General features: G+C 38.8%; 1 protein-coding gene across 1 annotated transcript in view; it reads right to left on the minus strand.

Annotated features, from left to right (window-relative positions):
- SNTA1 (syntrophin alpha 1) overlaps positions 1-25,112 on the minus strand; it is an 807,345-nt gene that overhangs the window by 92,383 nt on the left and 689,850 nt on the right. The window contains exon 5 of the mRNA XM_044090261.1: positions 22,241-22,371. Within this exon, the coding sequence (XP_043946196.1) occupies positions 22,241-22,371 (131 nt within the window). The remainder of the gene's footprint in view (positions 1-22,240; positions 22,372-25,112) is intronic.

Here is a 25,112-nt window from a genome sequence, read left to right on the forward strand (position 1 = left end):
TGGGGAGCTGTACTATACCACCATAACACAATGGGGAGCTGTACTATACTAACATAACACAATGGGGAGCTGTACTATACTACCATAACACAATGATATACTTTGCAGGCACCTTCATCTTTATGGTCATCAGCTAGGTTTAAAGACCCTGTGCTTCTGAAGTATAGCTAAACTATTCACTTATGCTATACTGACAGGGTCAATAAAAAAGTTGAAACATGTATATCCACAGCTAGTGAGGCTTGGTTTTATTAGCCCAAATGTTACCATAAAGACTTAAAAAGTAAAAAGTCATGGGTATTCAGAAAGCATGTACCTGAAACACTTGATGTACTTAAGGGGTCATCTGCATATATCCCACGGGCCTCCATTACAGGAGGTTTAAGGTATCAAACAATGAAAACTCCAGTTTGACTGGGTTTTTCATGCAGTTTTTAATATTCAAGTACACAGACGTTACAGATATTTGCACACATACTTAGTAAAATATGTCTGTAGTTCTGTTCAGTTTCATCTATTTCTTTAATATTCATGTACACAAACATTACAGATGTTTGCACACATACTTAGTAAACTATATGTCTGTAGTTTTGTTCAGTTTCAGCTATTTCTTTAATATTCATGTACACAAACATTACAGATGTTTGCACACATACTTAGTAAACTATATGTCTGTAGTTTTGTTCAGTTTCAGCTATTTCTTTAACATTCATGTACACAGACATTACAGATGTTTGCGTCCATACTTAGCACGTCTGTAGTTCTGTTCAGTTTCAGCTATTTATTTAACATTCATGTACACACACATTACAGATGTTTGCACACATACTTAGTAAAATATATATCTGTAGTTCTGTTCAGTTTCAGCTATTTCTTAAATATTCATGTACACAAACATTACAGATGTTTACACACAATACTTAGTAATTGTACTCATTTACTTATGAAATGGTACTGTGCCACTATTATTATATTCCAGCAAGGGGGAGGGGGCAATTTGATTTCTACCCATTGCTCTGTTTTTGTCAGAAATGGGGCTGAATGCTGTTCATTACATTCTAAAGGGGACTGGTAATCAGAACATTGATTCCATCCTGATGTCAGAGTTGAAAACCTTGGAAGAATCATAATGCCTTTTCTTTTTCCTTTTTCCTACTCTTCTTTCATTAATCTGTATGTATGTATGTATGTATTTAGTTATTTCAGTTTGTAACCTGGAAAAGAAACTGGCCCAAAGAACCTTTTCAGCCATGGCCTGGACCAAAGGTACAACAGACACCAGTATACATTTATAACAAACACTGACACAGTGTAGAATATACTTTACACATCTTTAAACGTTAAGACCTTCAAGGTTTAATAAACTCCTCTCTCCTATCTCCCCTTAGTGATATATTTTCTCTTCTTTCAAGTTTATCTTGCCTTCCATCTCTTCTTCTGCTACAGATGCTCTTTCTTATTAGTCATCCTGTCTCTTGCCTCTGGTTCCAACTCCTTTTCTGTTTAATCTTCCTCTTCTGTTACCACCTATTTCTCTACATCCACAGATAATCTTTGTAATCATTAAGATTTTTATTCTATAGGCATGCTTATTTTTACATGTACAATTTTTTCTATGAGTCTAAATATACTACGCATTTTACACTTTGGTGCATTACACCCCTGGCTGATATGCCATGGTTTCCAACATCTACGGCAACAAAAGGGTCTGCCCCTTATACATAAAAATTCCATTCCTTCAGATGTACTATATTTGGGAGGTGTTATATTTTTCTGACTGCTCATAACTTCCTCTTTATTTTCAATCTTTCTGTGTAGATGCTCCAATCATCTGGTACCCATTCAGATTTTCACATTTGCTATAATGCATTTCTTTTATCTTAACTGGGATAGAGCACTGATCCACACTGACTTTTTTAGACTCATCTCAGAAATATTGTTTCATTGAGTAACTTTCTCAGAGTCACACAGACAAAGGATAAAATAATCAAAAATCAATGTATACTGCTTGCTTCTGCATAAAATTGCTGCATATAGCAGTAAAGACCTTGATATTGATATTAGAATAAACTTCATCCATAGTCTCCCTTTCTTTTTCTTTTGTTGCACTTTCTTTCAAAAATGTTAAAGTGATTTGTTACACTTTTATTTAAGTGTTCTGGTTTTATTTTATTTGCATTGCAAAACCAGTATTTCTTACCACTGTAACTATTATATGTATTTTCTTTGGTGGATTTTTTTTATTTCCTATTTGAAATTGTCAAGACATAGTATCTGTTGGCATTCTGAAACTTATTTTTCTTTGAAATTCTTCCTCCAGCATGAAATCAAAGGTACACTGATAGAGTAGAGCTGGAAATGAATGTAGTAGCTTAATGTATCTCTCTCTGTAAGGCCTCCAAAATTGTCAAGCACTCAGCATAGACCCTGACCAGGGCCTAGTAGGTTAGAAGTATTACATTTTTGCTTTTAAATCTAGATCTCTGAGAAAATAGTAGCACTTTCATTATACTCTTGATAATCTTTTGCCAGTGTGATAAACATCCCTGGGTCCTTCTCCTGGTCTTTTGCTATGAGGTACACTCCCCTTTATTGATACTTTACACAGAAGTTGATCTAAGTACAGTACTTTGCATCTCTGCAGCGGACCTGCATTCAGATTCATCCCTTTTAAGATGTTCCCTGGTGGCTAGTGGCTCTTCTAACTCCATTTTCACATAAAATAGGATTTGTAAAGATTCACACTGTTACAGTCCACTCTCTGATGCTTCAGATAGTGGTGCTGTAAGGGGTGTTACCTTGTGACATCTGGTCAGTTACAGAAGTTTTCCCGTCTCTACTTCTTGCAATGTTATTTTTTTGGTTCATGTGGCAATATCAATTTTCTTACTATAACTCTTTTCCCTTGCAACTATAGTAGGGAAGGTATAATAGGATTTTTTTTGCAAGCTTGTTGAACACAGAAATGGTGCTCTTAGAAGGAGCTGTTCACACAGATGGTAATATTTAATGAATATAGCTGCACGGCTTTTTATATTCATTAACTATTACTTGTATCAAGTGTCTGCCCCTGACTTTGTCTTTCCTTTTTTTAAATCTGTTTATTTATTTACATTTTATGTAGGTGACTGAGCACCAAGTCCGCCAGGTCCTCAAACCCTTATCTAAGGCCACAGCCTCACTGGGACCAGACAACATCACAGGTTTCTTCTAAACAGGCTAAAACATGAACTAGCAACACCACTAAGTACCCTTTCAATCATAGCCTAACCACAGCAACAGTTATTTCCCTACACAAAAGTGGCCCAGCAACAGACCCGGGGAATTACAGACCCATAAGTGTGACCAGCCTCATCTGTAATGCCATGGAACGTATCATTATAAACCTCATAAATAAAGACATAGGTGACCTCCAAACCCTGGATCCTACCCCATTCGGCTTCATGAAGGGCAGATCTTGCCTGTTAAATCTGGTGTATTTCTTCAAAAATATGGCCATGGCAATTGACAAGGGAAATCTGTGCATGCAGCATACCTCAACCTGGCAAAGGCTTTCTATATAATCCCACATTCAGGCATTACCAATAAACTTGGCAAACTGAATGCAAACCTCTTCATTGTAAGATGGGTTGCCAACTGGCTCACAAACCGGACACATACTATCAAAGTGGGTGACTCCACATCAACCAGCAGACCTGTTACCAGTGGGGTGATATAGGGGTCAGTACTGGCCCCCCTAGTGTTTGGTATATACTTCTCAGAAGTTCAGGTCAAAACTCAGGGGTTGTGGTTGCCAAGTTTGCAGATGACTAGGTGTAATCATTGAATCCCCAAATTATGTCAGTATACTCCAGGAGGGTCTCATGTAGACCAATGACTGGTGTGTTAGTCATGGTCTCAAACTGAGTGCAAAGAAATGCATCATCATTCCCTCTGGCACAAACAAAGTCCCCTCACACTATCAAATCAACAACACCATAAATACCCATGAAGTAGTAAGGGACCTGGGATCCCAAGTTGACTGCAACCTTAACTTTGACCACCATGTATCTGCTGTGGTAAGAAAAACTTTCTATGTAGCACACTTCATTAGTAAAGGCATCACCTTGAGAGCAAACAAGGTTATAACCCCTCTATACTCGGCACTTATCTGGCACATAATGGTGTATAATGCCCTGTTTGGCATGTACCGTACTAAGTACCTGCAGCAATTAGAGAGACTTCAGAGGTTTTTAACAATGAAGATCAAGGGGCTCCAGCATGTGCCTTACACAGACCAACTAAGGTTCCAGTCACTATACTCCATATCATATAGACTTCTTAGGAGAGACTTATGTCTTTCCTGCAGAGCAATCCAGCATCCAAATCAAATGAACTTGCTGCATATCCATAAATCAAAGGGGACTATGACTATCCATTCCAGGGACCTAAATATGGCCTGTGACTTAAATAGGACATGCTGGTGGAACAGACTTATGTCCCAGAAACTGCTGTGTCTTGGAACAGGCTACCAATTCATATGAAACAGAACACCTCTATGACACTGTTCAAGAAGAACCTATACAAGTGGATGGAGCACCATAAATTCTTACTGGTGGAGCACCATAAATATCTTACTGGGGATAGAGTCCACAACCCCCCTGGATATGAGCAGTTGTCACTAAATGCAGTCTTGGGTAGTGACTAGCATTTCTATGGTATTACATTGGGATGAAACAGCTAGGCATAAAATGACCTCCAGATCAATAGCCTAGTAACCTCCTATGATCCTATAATCCTAAGTAAGTATTAGGCACCCCCAGCCTCACACCATCAAAATGCTTGGCATGATGATACAGGTGCAAATAGCCATTTGGAATCCTTGACCAAATACCACTAACTCTGAGGGAAATTGAAATTATGAAAAAAAAGGCTTTTTAACCAAACATTTTATTTTTTTTTTATTTTATTTTGTATGGTGGAGTCAGTAGTATGTGTTGACAGCAACTCCGTCATACTGCAGCACATGATCTTTATGTCTGGCAGGCTTTTTTCAGAGACTTGCTCATATTTTTTCCTGGGTTTTAACTATATCAGCATAAAAATAATGTAAATGCAATGTAATCAATTTTGCATTGGATGTTTATTGTTTTACACAGCAGTACTTTCAATGAGCTAAAATTAAGCTTGTGCAATGGTGAAATATGTTGTATTTTTGTGTTATACAGCTGGTGGCCTCATGGTTGTTGTAATTTGTTTTTAAAAATTGCATGAATAATATACTTCTCTGGAAATAGTTACTCATGTATGTATTACTGTCAGGTGTATAAGCCAAGATGATGCTCATAGGTTGGTACTAGGCGATCGGACCTAGGGCCAAGACTAGCCATAACAATTCCCTGGCTATTTCTTCCCTGGACCCCTGTCTAGCAGGGTGACTGACGTGATCCCTAGGGTAAATTTCCTATCTCCCATCCAATCGTCAAGGTTCCTTTTGAAGAGGGCCAAGGAGGCGCTCTGCTTGACATGTATGGGCAGTCTATTCCAGACTATGGGGAGTCTCTGGGTCAGGAACCTATCCCTCCAGCATATTAGTTGTACTGTGCATACCTTTCACTGGGTTTTCACTCACACATGAGGAGCTTTATCATAATGCCACTGCATATTTCATACATGATGTGCACATTACAACCTATCTCCACGATCTACTCCCAGCAATAACATCACGCCATCCTCTATCACCATCCAAACAGTTTCAGGAATAAGCCTTTACTCACTTGTTACATACCCATCCTACAGTTTCATACTACATTTGCATCAGAAAAAAAAACAGTTCACATTACATACAGAATAATTTAAATAATGCCCCAAATTTCTCTCCCTTACCAAGAAGCAACTTGATATGTGTGTTTGTGTGTGTGTGTGTGTGTGTGTGTGTGTGTGTGTGTGTGTGTGTGTGTGTGTGTGTGTGTGTGTGTGTGTGTAATATACCCAAACCAAAGAGCAAAAAAGTCACATGAAAAAGGACACCGGACAATTCATTCAGTGAAAACTGCAAGAAAAACTCAGCCAAGCTAGAATTTTCACTGTGTGATACCTTAAACCTTCTGTAATGGTGGCCCATTGGAGATATGCAAGTGACCCTTTAAGGATTAAAGGATATCAAGTGTTTCAGCTACATGGCTTCTGAATGCCGACTTTTTTGACTTTTTAAGTCATTATGGTTTCATTCACAGCTTCTGTGAGGATTATTACAGACCTCATTTCTAATTTCATAACCATAGCTAATGTTCACTCACATTCATACAATTCACTAACTGCTTCCTTACATGCCAAACAAAAAAATGTTACCTATGCGCATACAGCTGCCACTCAAAACATTACCAAAAGCAACAGTGCACTGCTGTGAATCAACAGTGATAACAGTGAGTGTGAAAGTAATGCATGCACCAGTATAAAATAATGGCTCTCGCTTACAGCAATCAGCAGCAAAAGAAATTCATTATATCTTAGCAGAACCAACACTATCTGTTATTTCCCAAGTGCCTTTCACTAGGGTATGGAGGAAGCCACATAGCCTTATCAACATTAACATCGCTGTCATCTGAACTTCCTGCTGAACTCAAATAAGGGTCGTCCTCATAAGGATTTACAGTACAGCAGCCTACAGGTATGGAATTGATAAGGGTCATCCTCATAAGGATTTACAGTTGCACAGCAGCCTATGGACATGGAATTGATAAGGGTCATCCTCATAAGGATTTACAGTTGCACAGCAGCCTATGGACATGGAATTGATAAGGGCTGCCCTCATAAGGATTTATAGCTGCACAGCAGCCTATGGGTATGGAATTGATAACGGTCATCCTCATAATAATTTACAGTTGCAGAGAAGCCTACGGGTTTGGAATTGAGTGATATCAAGTGGTGCTAACTTATACTTTCCTAACATGGCACACTTTGCAAGATGTTAGAATTTAAAGTCTCTAGATGTAGCTGTGGTGCTTACTTCCATGAAAACACGATTTATTTTCATCAGAAAATGGCCTTCCCTTATATATTACCATGCAGCTGCAGTTCCACTTAATATTCCATAGATGTCAGAAAGGAAAGAATTACCACATCTCTTTCCCCTTTCTATCATGGTCCCATGGCATCTTAAATGCATCCATGGAATTCTACAATAACAGCTTACTCCATGACTCTGTGACTCTCTTTGTAATGCAGTACTTTACAGATCCAGGGAGTAACTGGTACCTACACTACATTGCATTTGATCCTTCATTCTTACTCTAATCTCTACACAAAATTATCCCAGATCTTTTAATTTCTAGTTGTAACCTTTCCCCTTCATCCCACACACATTTTACATGGCATGACTCTGGAATTCTTCCAGTAGCTTAATGTCCCTCTCTCTGTAAGGCTTCCAAACCTATGTCAAGCACTCAGCATAGAGCCTGACCAGGACATATAAGGTTAGAAGTATTACATCTTTGCTTTTTTAAGTCCAGCTCTCTAAGAAAACACAACCTTGTGTCTGCTTCTTCAGTAGCACTTTCATTATACTCTTGATAATCCATTGCAAATATGGTAAACATTCCTGTGTCCTTCTCCTGGTCTTTTACCCCCAGATATACTCCCCTTTATTGACAGACCACAGTAACTTGCTTGTGAAGTGAGTACAGTACTTTGTAATTCTGCAATTAGCTCAACTGCCATATTTCTGAATTCTTGAAGAGCATTTTAATCTCCTTCCTTAGACTCTGCCTCCATCCTTCATGTCCACACACCTACTCCTGTGTCACCCTCAAGGAATGTCCACAAACCTACTTCTGTGTCACCCACAAGGAATGTCCACACACCTACTTTTGTGTCACCCACAAGGAATGTCCACACACTTACTTCTGTGTCACCCACAAGGAGTGTTCACACACCTATTTTGTGTCACCCACAAGAAATGTCCACACACCTACTTCTGTGTCACTCACAAAGAATGTCCATAAGGAATGTCCACATACCTATATTTGTGTCACCCACAAGGAATGTCCACATAACTACTTTTGTGTCACCCACAAGGAATGTCCATAAGGAATGTCCACACACCTACATCTGTGTCATCCACAGGGAATGCCCACACATCTACTTCTGTGTCACCCACAAAGAATGTCCATACACCTACTTCTGTATCACCCATAAGGAGGGTGATCCTGTTCTCCTTTCCTTCTGATATGCCCAAAATAAAGACGGTGAAGACTGTAGGAACCAGAATTGACCACTTGAAGTCACCACTAGTTTCTTCTCGTATTCTTGATAGTGCACATCTCACCGTGGCCTTCTATGTCCTACTGTTCAACCATGCTGCACCATTTCCATCATCCTTGTTCTATCCAACTACTCCTGCTGTTCTAGCAAGTGCCTATAAGGGACAGAGGTAAAATGGACAGAGACAAAAGCCTTGCTTTAGTCCAGTGCAACACTGTCAGGTTCTACATAACCCAGTTATAAAACAGGATCAGTTCTGATGACTACCTCCTACTGGCTTTGAAGCCCTGTTGGTTGCTGTCTGTCAGATTCTTATCCTCTCAAAAAGCAACAAGTCCCTCCACTGCTACTGCTGTTAACCTAGCAAGCCTGTAATTCCTCAGATTTGTTGTTACTCCACTTTGTATAATGGTACTGTTCTTATAGTTTTTTGTTCCTCACACATTCCTGTGCAAATCTAGGTTAATGAGTCAAATCCAAAGCAGCCCAATAGACATATTGGCCGAAAAAGATGGTCATTCACAAGTAGCTGAATTCAGTATTTTGTGGGGAGAAAGCCCTCCCCCTACTGCCTCACAAAAGGCTAAGCTAAAAACATCCTCTACATAGAATAAACTCCAGAGCTATTCCATCTCAGGAGAAAAGGGAAAAAATGCATTTTATTATTGTTCATTTTTCACGTCAGTATATCAGTTAATCCAGATTTCATTTAGCTCAATACCTACCTCCCTAATATTCTAGTTAATGGTACGTTACAGGTCCCTGTTGAGGAATATGTCCAGCACACTGTATAGACACTTGAGTACCATGCGAACTAGCTTAAATAGGTCCTGTACTTTTGCCTCCCTTAGGACAGCCAGTTCTCTTTCCTCTGTCACCCTTTTTGTCTTTGTACCTATCCGGTACTTTTTCCATCTGCCTTACTGCATTCCCGGTATGGCAACCATCCCTACATTTCCTTCAGGAAGAGCAAAGTGAACTGTTCATTCCATACATGTGCTTGTTTTCTGTCTCCTTTGATCTTCCCTTTTACAACTCCTACCATCCTCAATCAGAAGCCATACTTGTCTCTCCCTTCCTCCCTTCTACAATATACAAAAAAAAACTTAGTTTACCACCATCCTGTTCTCTTCCATCAACTCCCTTTTAACTACTGAGTTGTTGTTTTCACCACTTTTTCTACACTTCTCTTTGTCTTTTGTATTATGCCTCTTCTACCTCTCTGCTCTTTTTTAGCTACATTTATACCTCTTTTTTTGCCCTAATTAATACTCCTACATTACTACCATGTTGCATTGGCTTTCTCCTTTTATTAACCCTGGTCCACAGCCCTAAATAATCCATCCATGATTTATTTTCTCATTGCTCAACTTCCTTATTATGCTCAAGGCCCTTAATCTTTCTTTGTCACCCTTCCCTCCAAAATATCACACCATTGCCCTTTTTTATTTACTTAACCTGTTATTTCAACACTATCTGGCAGATTAGGATTCTTATAAATACAATCCCTCCTCTTCTTACCCCACTGCTTTATTTGTACTCAAGGTGAATTATCACCCTCCCTTTCCCCATGTGCGAGTTGATACAGTGTAGCGATGTTTAAGCACTACCCCACTTTTAGTACCCTTAATGAGACATTTTTGCAGTCTCTTGATCTGCCAGTACACCCAGCACATTTCTCTTCCTTAATCACAAGATTTATCCGTTTTACATTTTGCCAGTTTTAACAATTTTCTGTCAACATTACTTGAAACACTGGTCAGTAATGGAGTCTTACCAGTGGCAAGACACACTGCTGTAACATTTCAATAGGCAGATTATTCCAGAAAAACAGTTAAATTCTATCTGGGGGAAATAAGATAGCCTCTTTAAATCTCTGAACAAAAGGCTTCATTTAGTGCAAATAAAGTAAACCAGTATAAGTAGCTTCAACGTCTCTCTTCATCTCTGATCCCCTATCCCCCCCACACACACACACACACATGCACGCACACACGCACGCACGCACACACACACACACACACACACACACACACACACACACACACACACACACACACACACACACACACACACACCACACACACACACACCCTCTGCTTTATATACTTTCTGTGACAGATGACAGTCTCTGATTAACTCTGTGCATGTGATTTCTGACAGTCAGTATTCAGCAAACATTTTCACGGATGGTATACTATATAAATTGGTCTACTTGGCTTATTGAATGGGACTTGAGGCTGCTAGTTAGAATGTTAGCATTGTATTAAGCCTACCCCACCCTATGTATGTACTATGAACCAAGTCAGAAGCTGCAAACTGCGCTTCAAGTCAGTGTAAATGAATCCATCTGCAACTCCACAGAAGACAGCAATTTGGACATCAAATATCTGTTAGTATAGTTCTATTATGCCTCAAAGCTTGGTCAGAGTCAGCCTGACCCCTGTCTGGCCAATTCCCCTTTCCTATATCCTCTTTTTGTTAACTTTTTTAGCAGGGCTGAAAACTTAATAAAATGCCCTGGAAAGTAATCGAGATCTGTAATCAAGATAACACTACACTTTGTTTTTTTTTAACATCTTCTCACATCCTTCGTTGGATAATGTACTTCTTCCTCTCTATCCTCACTTTTTATGCTTTCTGTGTTTCATATTGTCCTTGTTCTTTCATCTGCAGTATGTTATACCTGTTTCCTTTATCTCCTAATGCTTGTACACCTTCTGCTGTCTGCCTGCATCAGTCCTAGAGCTGATACAAATAGTGCATTACATCCAGAGCTGTAGCTGCACAGGTAGCAGCACTCTTATCCATCACCAGGTGCAGTCTGATGACCATTCATGTTTTACACACTGAAATAGTTTGATTTTTTTTTTTTTTTTTTTTTTTGCATTTGATATCTATTGTTGTCAGAAGTACTTGAAGCCAGCGGACAGGCTATTGTGCATACAGTATCTGCAGTTAATTTAACAAGTACTTTTCTCCTAATTTGTCAGGATTTACAGTCTTCAGGTTTTCTGCACATTTACCACGATTTTTTTAGCTTGAGTTTCACAGTACATAACCTTTGGCTCACCTTCCTACATTTTATACAAGGTAGCATCCATGGCAAGCTAAGTCTCATGGGAAATGGCAATACTATAACCACTTCAGTGAATATCACTGCCTCTTCCTCAGCAAGATATCTGCTCTTTCGCGGCTGCTATCATCTTAGACTCAGGGCATGGAACTGTCAGAGCTGGTTCAGACAAACTCCCTGGGGCCCAATCAATTTACAGATTTTTTCTTTAGGACACAGCACTTCCAAATGAACTGATACAATGTATAGTTTATGAAAACTATTTTCTTTTCTTTTGTTTGATATGATTCCCCTTACAAGATCACAACACCCTATTGTTGTCAGCTGGGCTCTTGGAAGCAATACCACTCAAGACTTGGAGTTTTTTGCTAGATTATATGACAAATCATGAATTTGTCAAGCTTCTGAAATCTTTTACTTGAAAATTCCTCCTGGCACGAGTAAGACTCCTCCTCTCTACACATTCCCTGAGATTCATATAAGTGCATTTACCTGTTAATGTGAATACTTGACCAAATGATTTTCAAGTGTATTAGTTAAAGGATTTGACACTGATGCAAAATGAGTACCAGTTATTGTAGGTAATGCATTTTCCTTCATGACCTATGGCTCATATTTTGGAACTCAACACCAAAATGCAAAGTCTCATAAATGTTACAACTGAGTTTATCTAGGAGCACCCCACACTTCATTAATATGAAGTCACTCCTGCTAACCACATTTAACTGGCCATGAAAAGGAGAGGTGTCATTCACTACTACTCTATGTGTCATGACAGTGGAACCACATTTAACTGGCCATGAAAAGGAGAGGTGTCATTCACTACTACTCTATGTGTCATGACAGTGGTTAACACTTCTAATAAGAAAAAAATCCTTTCACTGCCTGAAACTTCTGCCCTCTTTATTCTCACTTCCAAATGATCTGCTAATCAGCTTTTAATCTTGCAAGTGTACGCACATTCTGTCATGTGACTATGTAGGGACTGAGCAACCCAATCAGCAAACAAGAGCTAGTTCAATCAATAGTAAAATCCAGACCTGGTAAAGTATGTCTTCTGAATGAAGCTTACAACTGTCTCCTGCCAATGGAATTAGAGGTTCTTTGAACAATCTAAAGTCTTATTTTCTGTTCTCCCTCTTTTAGATAGCCCCTGATAGAACCAGTCTTCAAATCAGGCAAAAGGCCTACACTTCCAGACAACTGCTGGCCAATTTATTTGCTTAACATTGATTATAAATTATTCATGATGGGTTGGGCTATTCAGCTAATGACATATCTGCCTCATATTATCCATACTGAAAAAGCAAGCTTTGTTAAAGCAAGTCAGATACGGGAAGGTACAGTCAGTGCAGGACAGTGGATAGAAGTAAGCAAGAGGCCATTAATGTCATGAGCAGTGCTGGTTCTGGACACTGAAAAAGCATTCAGTTATGTCAAACGGTCTTTCCAAGTTTTTGTACTTGAGCATTTAATGTTGTCAAAGCTTCTTGTTTGACATTGTGTGCTGTCTGTTCTGACTCTTTCACTATCATCAGGTTGGTTACTTACATGTTTACTTTCTTCCATGTCATACATGAGATTAGACAGTGCTGTCCACTTGCCCACTTTACTCTTTATCCTGGCCACTGTATACTTGGCAGCCTCTTTGAGAGATTGCCAAGTATCTCAGCATTCTGAAGATATTGTGGTCTATATTCAGGGTCATCTTACAATTTTCTCCTGATCACCTACTTCTTCTTCTTTTGCAAAACCCAATGTCTTCAGTACTGCAGTCCTGGGTGGTATTGCTCCGTGGCAGAGAGTTTGCAGATAAAGTGAAAACCATCAAATCTATATTGCTGTCAGAGAAATTTTCACCCCAGCTTTTTTTTTTAATCCAAATATACTTTCACTTGACACTCTCTACCTTAGGTACTTAATGTATACTTTAGCCCCAGATCCTTCAGCCACAAAGGATAATAACAAAGCAGTTATCCAGTTAGTGCATAGAGGCATAAACCCCTGACTACTGCCCCTGTGACCCAGGATCAATTACTGGCTCCAGTGTCTGAGCCACTGGCAGGGAAGGATGGGGTGTGCTCATTCTGAGGGTGGCACACTTGGTGCAACTTGTGTTCCATCTTTGGTAAAGGCCAGAGACACACAAAAGGACATTGTTCTTAAGGAGAATACAAGAAGATATTAGCAGAGTCACAGCAGAGGTGGGAAACTTTACCAGCATGTTCTCATTGCACATCTGTCTCTGGATGCTTAGCTGGCATGCCTGATAGGAGGGGAAGCTAGGGCATAACAGAAAATACACTCCAGCAGCAGTATGATAATAGGTCAGTGTCCTCAACTCTTCACTGGCCCTGGAAACTGGTCATGGGGAACCTGGGGGAGTACACTAAGTAAAAAAGGGAGTTATCCAGTCTATTCTCACTACATATCTAGTTCAGTATGATAGAAGCAGAGTCTGCTGTTTGAACGTAGGATCATTTAATCCAAATCCATTCTTATCCCAGCATTTTTTTTATCCTACATGCCCTTTTGTTCTTTTAGCACTTTAGACTTCTTTATTTACAGGCTAGAGAAATGCTTGCTTTCCTAGATAGCCTGAAGCAGTTCTGGCTGCAGCATTTCTGGTCTGAACACAATGGACATCTCCCCACTGTGAGTCTCTCTCTCTCTCTCTATTTGCTACTTGCTATCAGCAACAAAAGTTGTTGCATGCTGATGACAGCCTTGGGACCCCTTTTCGTAGATACCTCTTCAGATGAACTCTCTTCTGTCAGGCATGATAACTGCTCCACATCCTATCATTTTTCTGCTTCCCAAATGATCACAATGAGGGTATTTTTCATTAGGTTTTACTGGAAACCTTGAAGCCATTAGCATATCTCAGTTCGTTAACACAATCTATCACTGTTTAAGGGCTTCCTCTATTCTGTGGATCTGGATTGCATCTGGTCCCTCATTCTTCTTCTTTAATCAGGACAGTGGGTTACCCAGCAACCTTTGACTCTTTTCATGTAAATCACTGGTGGAATCTGGACCTTTTGCTACACTACCAACTTTTCTCAGCAATTCCGTTAAGAGTTTTTTGAATCACTGCTACAAATCTTTGGCATTGGTGCCTCTCACTCCTTTTATTTCATTTAAAACATTAACACCTATGTGGTGTTGAATGTCACACCTCTAGCAGCTTACAGGCAGCTTGCATTCCTGAGCATTTTCGGAAAAATAAACTTAAAAAGCATTAGATAAACAAACAAAAATATTTTGTGAACAGTAAACATTATAAAAAACTACAAAACAGCAATGGTATCAGTAAAAAGTATTCTTTGCAGTGATAATAGTCAGTGCATTCATAGCTTTTCCATAAATATCTGAATATATTAAAATGCAGACACACCCAAAATTATATTTTTGCTAAATTTTTGCAAACAAATTTTCATGGCTTGGAAACTGTACTCCCTAGACATATACTGTTAGAATACTTTTGTTAACCAGACATAAGCATTCACACAACAACAAGAAATTCCTAAACAAATGCATGTTTATTGACATAAATTCATAGCTGTTTACTAGGCTAATGACCAGAAGGGCCTTTTTAAGCCTAGCCATGCATCCCAAATCTCTGACAAGTTCTGATACCCTTGATAAGTGTAAGCATAGGCCTAGGAGATGAACCATTTACAGGTTACCTATGTCCACAAGAGACATATGTGCCAAACCAGGGATGAATTTCTAGTTTAAGCCTTTAGAACTGGTAATTCTAGTGCTGCTTGTTTTTTGGACATGCAAGAGGTCCATCAGACTGGGGTATGACAATGCCCTGCATGCCAGGCATAGATCTCCCCCCTTAAAAGCCTGTAGGAGGCAGGATACAAGGGAAAGGGCCTTGAGGAGGTCTGCATAGGGCATTTTACTTACGCCCTGTATTCTTTTTGTGAGGAACCTCTGTGAACGTTCCAATTGTTGGATATGCCTGGTTAGGTACATACCAAAGGGGGCATTGTACTTAAATTGCAGGACCACTGAAATTTGGAAGTCAACATGGGATTCCCATTTGTTATGCAGGGAGATGCGCACACCCACACACCAAGTAGGCTGGAGTGAGATTAGAACCCCTAGCTATCTAATCTTACACACTACAGATCACAGTATTTACAGCACACTCCACTGCTGACATCAAAAAGTGCAGGCCAGCTGAAATCTGGGATTCCCATTTGTTATGTAAGGGATGCATACACACATATGTATGGAAATATGAAAACATATACTTATATGAAAACATATACTTATGAAAACATGTAGTTAAAACATGTAGTTAATTTATATAATTAGCAATAAAAATATGCAACTTACAGTATAAACATCAAAGACAGTTTTCTTCAAAAACATCTAAGGTTTCACCTGATGTCATGCAACAATCTGTAAGTCTTTTTTTTTTTTTCCGGTATTAAGTTCATATGGAACTAATGTTTATTGTCATAATTACTAACAGACAACTAATATCTCTGGTACAGTGTGATATACATTAACATTGACAATGCATTTCCCTGTTTCCCATCATGGCACATCACACCATACCTCTCAACAACATGCAGGGCTCCCACTTATGAAAACATGAACACAAACGTGAAAATATAAATAACAAGAGACAAACACTGATTAATTTATCTATTGAAGCACATCCCAGATTAAAATAGTGTCATTTTGTTAATAACTCTTTGCACTTTCTATTACTACCTATTATTAGCTGGTAAGTTGGCTACTTGAAGAAGCCAGACCCCAAAAAAGGTGTGGACACCATAATTTGCTATGGGAGTGACCTGGAAATATACAAAAATTGTGTTTAGGCTTGAATGAGTTAATTCAGAACAGCAGGAGGCTAATTGACACCTTTTCATCCTGAGATCCTATGACACAGGAAACCACTTGCTTCCTGAGAGCTTTTCTTCAAGAATCTGTACTGAAACACACTTCATTAGATTTATAATATCTGATAGACAGTGTAAGCTATATCATCATCATCTTCTTTCAGCTGTTCTCATTAGGGTTCACCACAGCGGATCTTCTGTTTCTATTTCTTCCTGTTCTCTGCATCTTGCTGTTTCACACCAACTGCCTGCATGTTCTCTCTCACCACATCCATAAACCTTATCTTAGGCCTTCTTCTTTTCCTCTTGCCTGGCAGCTCCATCCTTAGCATCCTTTTCCCAATATACTCAGCATCCCTCCTCAGCACATGTCCAAACTAACACAATCTTGCCTCTCTTGCTTTGTCTCCAAACTGTACAACCTGAGCTGACCCTCTAATATACTGATTCCTAATCCTGTCCATCATAGTCACACCCAGTGAAAATCTTAACATCTTTAACTCTGCCACATCAAGCTCTGACTCCTGCCTTTTTGTCAATGCCACCGTCTCCAACCCATATAATATAGCTGGTCTCACTACCCTCTTGTAGACCTTCCCTTTCACTCTTATTGGTACCTGTCTGTCACAAATCACTCCTGACACTCTTATCCACCCATTCCACCCTGCCTGTACTCTCTTCTTCACCTCTCTTCCACACTCACCATTACTCTGAACTGTTGATCCCAAGTACTTAAACTCATCCACCTTTACCAACTCTACTCCCTGCATCCTCACCATTCCTCTACCCTCCCTCTCATTTACACACATATTTCTGTTTTAGCCGTGCTGACCTTCATTCCTCTCCTCTCTAAAGCATATCTCCAAAACCCTTTGAAAAAGTCTGTCATTTTACAGACGAAAGTGCTTACCTACTTGAACTGATTACTTATTTGAATGGAACCTATTTGAACTGACTATCTATTTGAACTGATTTTAACAGTGTCTTGTTTTGGATTGTTTTGAGTTTTCTACACCTACGGTCCATTGAGGATGGATTTATCACTTTGCCTTAAACTATTTTTGTGTGAGACTACCATTGTCCTTGGTTTGTTCAGGGTAGATTGGGATTAATTTTAACAAATTAGACATAATATAAAAACATTGGAATCTATACTAGGTATATGATAATCATTTAATATTTAAATAAATTGTAGACTCTAGGGAAATTAAAGGTAAGTTAATCTAATAGAAATAGAAACTGCAGTATGGACTTCAGAAATTAGACTCAAAAACATTGATGGTTATACTCATTTATAGAGTACATTAGAGTCCTGTAAAGATGAACAACATCTTACAGGATGCACAGGAATTCTGCTTTCCTGGGGCTATACTCTTGTAGGAAGCAATGAGTTAATATAACCAGATTCTACAGTTTGTTTGAGTGAAAGCAAAAACATTAGAATCTCTTCTGAACAAACATCCTACATTCTTAGTATAGCTCATAAAAATGTTTACAGGGAAGAAGGATATTTCTAGAAACTTCTCAAAATGTTGTGCCTGCTGCTACTTGTAGCTTTTGGTGCAGGTGTGGAGATATCAGTGCAATATCAGAAAGAGATAGTGTACTCTGCAGGAAAAAAGATGTCTTGAAATTAGTTCTAAACAGTCATATGTCAGTGTTGAATAGATGTCAGCATTTGAGATGTCTCCACTGACTGTTTCTCACCTCTGTAAATGTAGTTGCCAAGACAAGTGCATACCTTCTGGGACTGCCCAAGATTAAGAGCCCTTTGGAAGCAGCTAGAAGCGGGCTTTCTTCAGTTCTTATGTATAAGTCTAATTTCATGATGATCCTGTGCAATTTAGTCCATATACAGGGAGTGAGCCCTGATGCTTATAAGCCTCTTTTCATGGTCATCCTAGCATTCATTAAGACAGCGGCCATAAGATGTTGTGAGCCATAACAATCACCCATCTTCCCTTGATTTTAGTAAAACTGTTATCCAAATCTCCAGTATGGAGCTAAGGGTTGCCCAGTGAATGAGTACTAAAACAGCACTTCTCTTGCACTAGACCCTTTACGTTGATTCTTTGGACCTGCTATTATTCCTGGACAAAATTTAGTTGGCCCTATTTCAAAGAGATATTTGGGGATCTGCAATGAATCACAAGATCATTCTCATTGTATTTTACCTTAAATTAGGGTCCTAGTTGTTTATCTCCTTAGCTATGTTATTTTTCCCCTTTTATATCTTGTATTTTTTAATGTTTCTATCTATTTTCTTTTTTTGTGTTTTTAAATCTTTGAAGCCAGAAGTTTTCAAATGTAAGTCAGGCAGTTTGAATTCTTCCATGACAGAAAACTACAGTATAGTGTTGGTATAATTGGTTTCAGTGTGTTATGTTATTCAGAGATGTATGAATGCTGATGTTTTAATATTGCAACTTATTATATTAGAGGATGTTTGGACTTTTAACATATTAAAAATAAAATAATGTTGACTATGATTTACAAGAAAATCAGAACTTTTATTAGGAACAGGGCAAATATATGAGTAAAATGTTGGATCTCTCAAACCTGTAGTTGATACTTTCAACACAAATCTCATCAGATCAATATGCTTTACAAGTGCTCTGCCTAGAAGACACATACACCCCTTCCTAAATTAATGAAAAAATCCAGGTATAGCTTTCTAATCTGTTCAGCTCCATTAGTTGCCTGTCAGCCTAGACCAGAACAGGAATCTTGTTTTCTCAACTCCCACCCCTACCCCCCAACATATCACAGATGGTTTATGTTTCCCACAAGGTTGGCATTAAAGAGTCTTAGATCAGACATAAACTCAGAACATTAGCAATCTGGCCAATTTGCATCTGTATCATTTTGACCTTATCACTGGCATTGTGATTTCTGGGGCAAAATATGGGGCTAACTGAGTGAGACTTTGCTAAGTAGGAGTTGAAAGGGACAAATAAGTTCAATTCTGCTTCTGATTGTTTACTTTACAACTCCCAGGAACACAGTTTACCATACAGTACATGTCCTTTCTGATTTCAAGATATCTGCTGAGTTTGTGCACAACTAACAGACCATTTTCTCAGCTGTAATTTCTGCAGATGGTTCAGGATGAAGCAGTTAAACAAAATGAAGGTTGCTGCATTTTTCATGGTGTGTAAGTAGCAGTTAAAATTCAGACGTTCACTGCTCTAAATCCTTGAAAGCATGTGAGGATCAGGACACGTTGGTGGTTTAAAATTTTAGTTAAATTTTGTTGTCATCAGATCATTTGGTAAGATGAGTACTGTACCGGAACACTAAACTGTGACTTTCCAACTGGCAAACTTTAAATATTAACTTGCAGTTACCGAAGTGTTTTTATAACAAATGTATTATGACAGAATGTGCGTGTGTCTGCTTTTTGATCTAGTCTTGCCATGTGGCACTGAATCCCACAATGCTGAATCAGTTGTAGTTTGAATATACAAAGAAGTGAAACTGTGTGGTTAGAGACAAGAAAGTCCTTACACAGCATTTCAAGATTACTAAGTAAAAAATGTTTCTGTGAAACCAGGTTGGAAAATCATAATATCTGTTTTGTGGGTATGGAAGCATGCCCAGGTAAATGCATAGCAACTTGATGCTATGGAGAAGCCTAAAGCCTTCTAAATAAGTTGGAACCAAGATAATATGTGCTTGTTGATGAGTACTTCCAGTTCCCTGCTATTTTACTGCATAAGGAAGTTTTTTATCCTCACTGTAACTATGAAGCTCACTTCTACATTTAGGAATGGTTGATATGCTTCTGCCCTGAATGCAGTATCCTTTATGTCTGTATGACAAATAAGGGCAGAGTTTTGTGATAAAGGAGTTTTAATGCCATTCTTCTTACGGTACAGATTTGATCTTGATTCCCAAACTACTATGTACTTAACTTCTCAATTACTCTTTTTCCACATCAGCTTAAGGAGCAATCTTTGCCTGATCATGTTAGAGTATAAAAAGCAGTTGAAAACATTTTAATTAATTTGTTTACTTATTTATACTAACATAGACATATTTGCAAAATAACCTGAATATCATTAGCAGTAAGGCTGCAATTTGATTGTACCGATTCTGCTGAAATCATACATTATAACAACTGAATGATTCTGCTGAAATAATATACCATAACATCTGAACTGCATGAATATAGCAGACCTGAGTTTCAGCTGTATACCTTGTAATTCTTAACAAGAACAGTGTGTTTTGAGTTCTGCATGTTTAGTCCTCAGATGTAATGCATATTATCCTACCATTAGTTTTCAATTAAAAATTCTGTCTTCATTTCAACTTTCCTGTGTTTGTTGTTGATTTCATTTGCTCTGCTTGTAAACATAGACTCATAGATTCATTGACTGTTACTAGGCTAATGACCCATGGGGCTTTTCTAAGCCTATCCAAGATTTACCAAAAGAATAATGATGCCCTGCATCCAAATAGGACACTGAGGGCCAGGTACTTATAAGCTACCTCTGCCCATAAGGGACATGGGTGCCAGATCCAGTGTAAATTTTCTATTTCCCATCCAGGGGAATAAGAACTCTGCTTCATATGAATGGAAAGCCTGTTCTATAGGAGGCCAGTCTCTGGGACCCATATCTCTCTCTAGCATGTTCTATGTCACAGAAAAAAATCAGGTCCCTAGATCTTGTACTAATGGCACTTTTAGAATTACAAATATGTACATAAAAATGTATCTTTCTTTTAAAAAGTCACTCAAAAAACTTTATGATTTTTTTCCATTCCTTCCCATTTGTAGTATTATTTCTCTTCAATACAGGAAGACTTAAACAGTGTTACACTACAGTCTGGTCTTGTTGATGAGAACTGTGTGTGATGCTGGTTTGGCATTGGAGAAATCATTCTGTTCTATTCCCAGCTACTGTGCTTTCTGCTATATGATTAGTAAGTCGACCTCTTAGGAGCAGTGTTACCACTTCAGTATTGTGCTGAAAAATTGTATTATTAAAACTTGGAAAGGAAAATGCATGCCAGAACTTTTAACCTAAAATAATTACTGCAGAAAATAACAAAGTTGCAAAAAGCAGAATGAAAGTGCCTAACCAAAAACTTCCAATTTCATCAAAAGTCTTCTTGAAGAAGTCAAAAACAATGCTGTAGATAAGTTACTATATAAAATGCAAAAGCCTTTCATGTGTCAAGGAGAGAGTAGTGGCACATGCAGAATTCTGTCTCCTATTCCGTCGTTGTGTGGGGAGGGGGGTATCTGGGTGTGATGCCTTCACAATAAGGTGACTAAGATACCGAAGCTATGCTAGAGAACAAGACAGATTTATGGCATGATTTTCTTTCCTACATTTCTTTTCATAACCTCCCGCATTAATATGTATATCTGTGATCTGAATTTATTCACAAGACGGAAGCACTGTTAAAACTTATCATCAAACTTAAAACAAGACAGATCTTAACTATTTGATGTAGGAAATGATTGATTGGGTAAATGGTTAATATTATGAATACCTACTGCTGATAGCTGCATGCTGACTGTGAGGTTTTGCACTGTATTATTTTAGCATCTGATAATATGAGCCAAATTTGTCTGGCACCAAGTCTCACTCGTGTGTGGCAGTAAGAAATAATAATAAGCCTTCCTACTCATGCACGTTTTATGCAGGCCGAACAACAAATGTTTGGATCTGGTTTCATTTTAACAGATTATTTTGTCAGATGTCATTTTACAAAAAAGTGTTCTATATTCCATATTCAAATTCCTACAAGAACTGAAAATTAAAACATAAAGCAGTGCAGGTATACAAGACATAACATGTTTAAGTACAGCTAAATGTAATCTTAAAATAATGCATTAGTTAAATATCTAACATTACACTATGTCTAAACATTTAGCTTTTTTCATAAGTTAGAACTCACTTTATGTAAACAAACAAACCAGGTGAAGTCTATATACACTGGGCTGCTGCAGTTTAATGATTTATAGGGATGTCTAAGGCAGATTTAAGAAAAAGAGGGCACAGACATGCTCTACAGCTATTAAACAGGACCTGTTCTGTAGTACCTGGTGGCTATGAGTGGGTAGTTGTGGGTTGGATGGTTCAGTGCTTCACTGCTTCTTGGCAAACTGTTGTAAAATAGAAGGTCCTTCTCTGTAAGAAGAGCAAGTACATTCTTCCTTCCATCATTGAAGAGCTGTAAAACAAAAGAGTCTAATAATTCACCTTAACAGTGGATGCTGACATTCTGCAAGTTTATGACAGTGCAGTTATAATTTACAGTGCAATGTTGAATGTTCACATGCCTATTTAATACAACACACTAGCACCTGACTGCTTCCACCTGTGTGACATTTAAACAATAAGACATGATTGAAAGTTTATTAGTGTAGAACAACATCACTCTTTAAGTTGGATATGAACACAAAACAACATACCACTGGAATGACTTTTACAACAGCATGTTTTCATCACCTGTTTATATTATTATATAATGTGTCTGCACTTAGAAGTAGCTAAATAATTATGTTTGTTTAATCACAAACATATCAACATAACTGTCAATAACACATATAAAGATATTCTTTGTGAAAACTATTGACTTAGATAAGAAGCCAGTAAATTAGAACTGGTGCCTTGTAAAGCAATACATGGGATACAGAATGCCATAGTTTCAGGCCGGGAAGAAATGTATGCATGAATGAGAAAGAACCAAGTATCTAGACCGAGACTCGAATCCAAGCTCTTAGGAATACTGATGTTCTTCATGTTTCACTGTTGCAGTCATTACATTCGGGTAATCTGCTGGCAGGTTGCCCTCAGTCGGCCTGATTAACAAAGTCTTGGGTCCTGCGTCAGTTGCTGTCTCTTCTTCCATGACGTCAGGTCGTCAGGGATATAAAACATGCATCCAATGCCATTACATCAGTCTTTCTTGCCGTGCGGTGCCCGAAGCAGAAGCAGTTCACAAGTGCCGGTCGTCCGACTCCTGAAATTTTCGTTTTTGAGTTTCAGAACCAAAGTCTTCAACTTAAAGCTAAGTACCCTGTTGTGGAAACTTTTTCTTGCTCCTTACCGATGTCAGTAAAAGTTAATAATTGCATTACTTGTGGAAAGCAAATACCTCACAAAGATTTTCAATCGTACTGTATTCCTTGTCTAGGCCCTGACCACGATGTACCTTGCTGTCGGTTTTGTGCTTTATTTAATCAGTGCACTATCCGTCGTCGGTACATTTTTGCCTCTAAATATTTCAGTTTGCGGTTTAATTATCCAGAAATGTCGTCAGTTAGCCATACGACTAACGGGATTCCGAAAAAATGCAAAGATAAAGACAGGGACAGACTGCCATGGTCCAAAACTGCCAACGATGCTTCTCTTAAGCCAGTCGCCAGTTCGCCAGTACTCAGTGAGGTGCTTTCGCAGCCCCTGATACCTGCTACTTCTGATTTGCAGGCCTCTACTGAGACCCATTTGGCGTCTGGTATGCCGCGAGAGGCTTCACCTATGGAACCCGTGGATGTCTCTACCTTGGATGGGTCTGGAGCCGCTGTGCAGGCACTGGCTTCTGAGGGTGTATTCAAGCCTACAGACTTGCATATTAAATTGACTCCACCTTCATTACTAAGGCCTAAATCTCGATCTATGTCTAAAAAAATGACTCCCAGGTCACATGTTCAGGCCCCTATGCCTAAAAAACAAATGATAAAAATGGCTGAAGATCTAATTACTCTAATCAGGGGTAGTCAACCCACCACCACCCCACCAAGAGGCCTAGTGCTGAGCTTGATTATGAATCTTCTGATCAGGTTTCTGTTTCTTCTGACTCTTCTAATGACCTGGATTTATCCATACCTACTTATGAGGATTCTGATGCAGAGGATTCCTTTCCCACTGCTTCCCCTCCTGAGGATTTTTCTTTTGGGGAAACTTTACATACCTTAAGGGAGCATTTCCACTGGGAAAGTCAGGAATTTTCTGATTCAAAAAAGAGGCTTAGGGATTTCCTTCTTCTACCTCAGCATAGGCCCTTGGCTATACCTCCTTTACCAGACATTGTTGATGATGTGTTTTCGGAATCCAATTTGGCCCCTGATTCCCTGCCTCCTGCTTCTAGTAAACCTGACAGATACTACAGGGTTCCTGAGTCCCACAAGTTCCTTTTCAAAAATCCTGTTGCAGATCCAGAAACCATTTCTCAGGGGCCCAAAGGCATTAAGGCTTCTACTGCTAAAAATCCTACCCCTTCTGATAGAGACTCCAGGGCGCTGGATAGATGGGGTAAGAAGGTTTATACTTCTGCAACCTTGGCAATCAGGGCTTTAAACTTCCAATTTCATATGTTAAAATATCAACAGCATATTATTGGACTGCTTAAACAAAAAATAATGTTGATTCATGACTGTGTGGAAAATAAAGATTTACAGGATTTATTGCATTCTGATGAACAAGTTGGAAAACATACTTTGCAATGTGGTTTTGATTCTTTAGATACCTCCTGCAGGGCTGCTGTTACTGGGTCTGTGCTTAGAAGGCATGCTTGGCTTAAGGAGCAATATTTGCCTGATTGTGTTAAAGCGAAATTGTTGGATGCTCCTTTAAATCAGGACCACCTGTTTGGCAATAAAGCTGAAGAAATTCTAAAAAAGATGGACGATAAAGCTAAATCTATGCAAACTGTTAAAGATTTCTTACAAGTGCAACCTCCAAGATTTAGTAGGCACTGGCCTACAAAGAATTGGTCTTTTCCATCTATTTCCAGAACCTCTAAAGCCACACCCAGACACACCAAAAACACCAGGTTTCAGTCCGAGGGGACTCTCATAACTAAGCAATGGGGGGGCATCCACTTCTAAATCTGGAAATAACAAGACACCCCCCTATGGTAAACAGTCACAATGACTTCCTTTTAAAATTACCAAGCACTTACCTTTTAGC

This window comes from Protopterus annectens, chromosome 12.part0 (assembly GCF_019279795.1).
Source record: "Protopterus annectens isolate FY-2018-M chromosome 12.part0, PAN1.0, whole genome shotgun sequence".
Classification (NCBI taxonomy): domain Eukaryota; kingdom Metazoa; phylum Chordata; order Ceratodontiformes; family Protopteridae; genus Protopterus; species Protopterus annectens.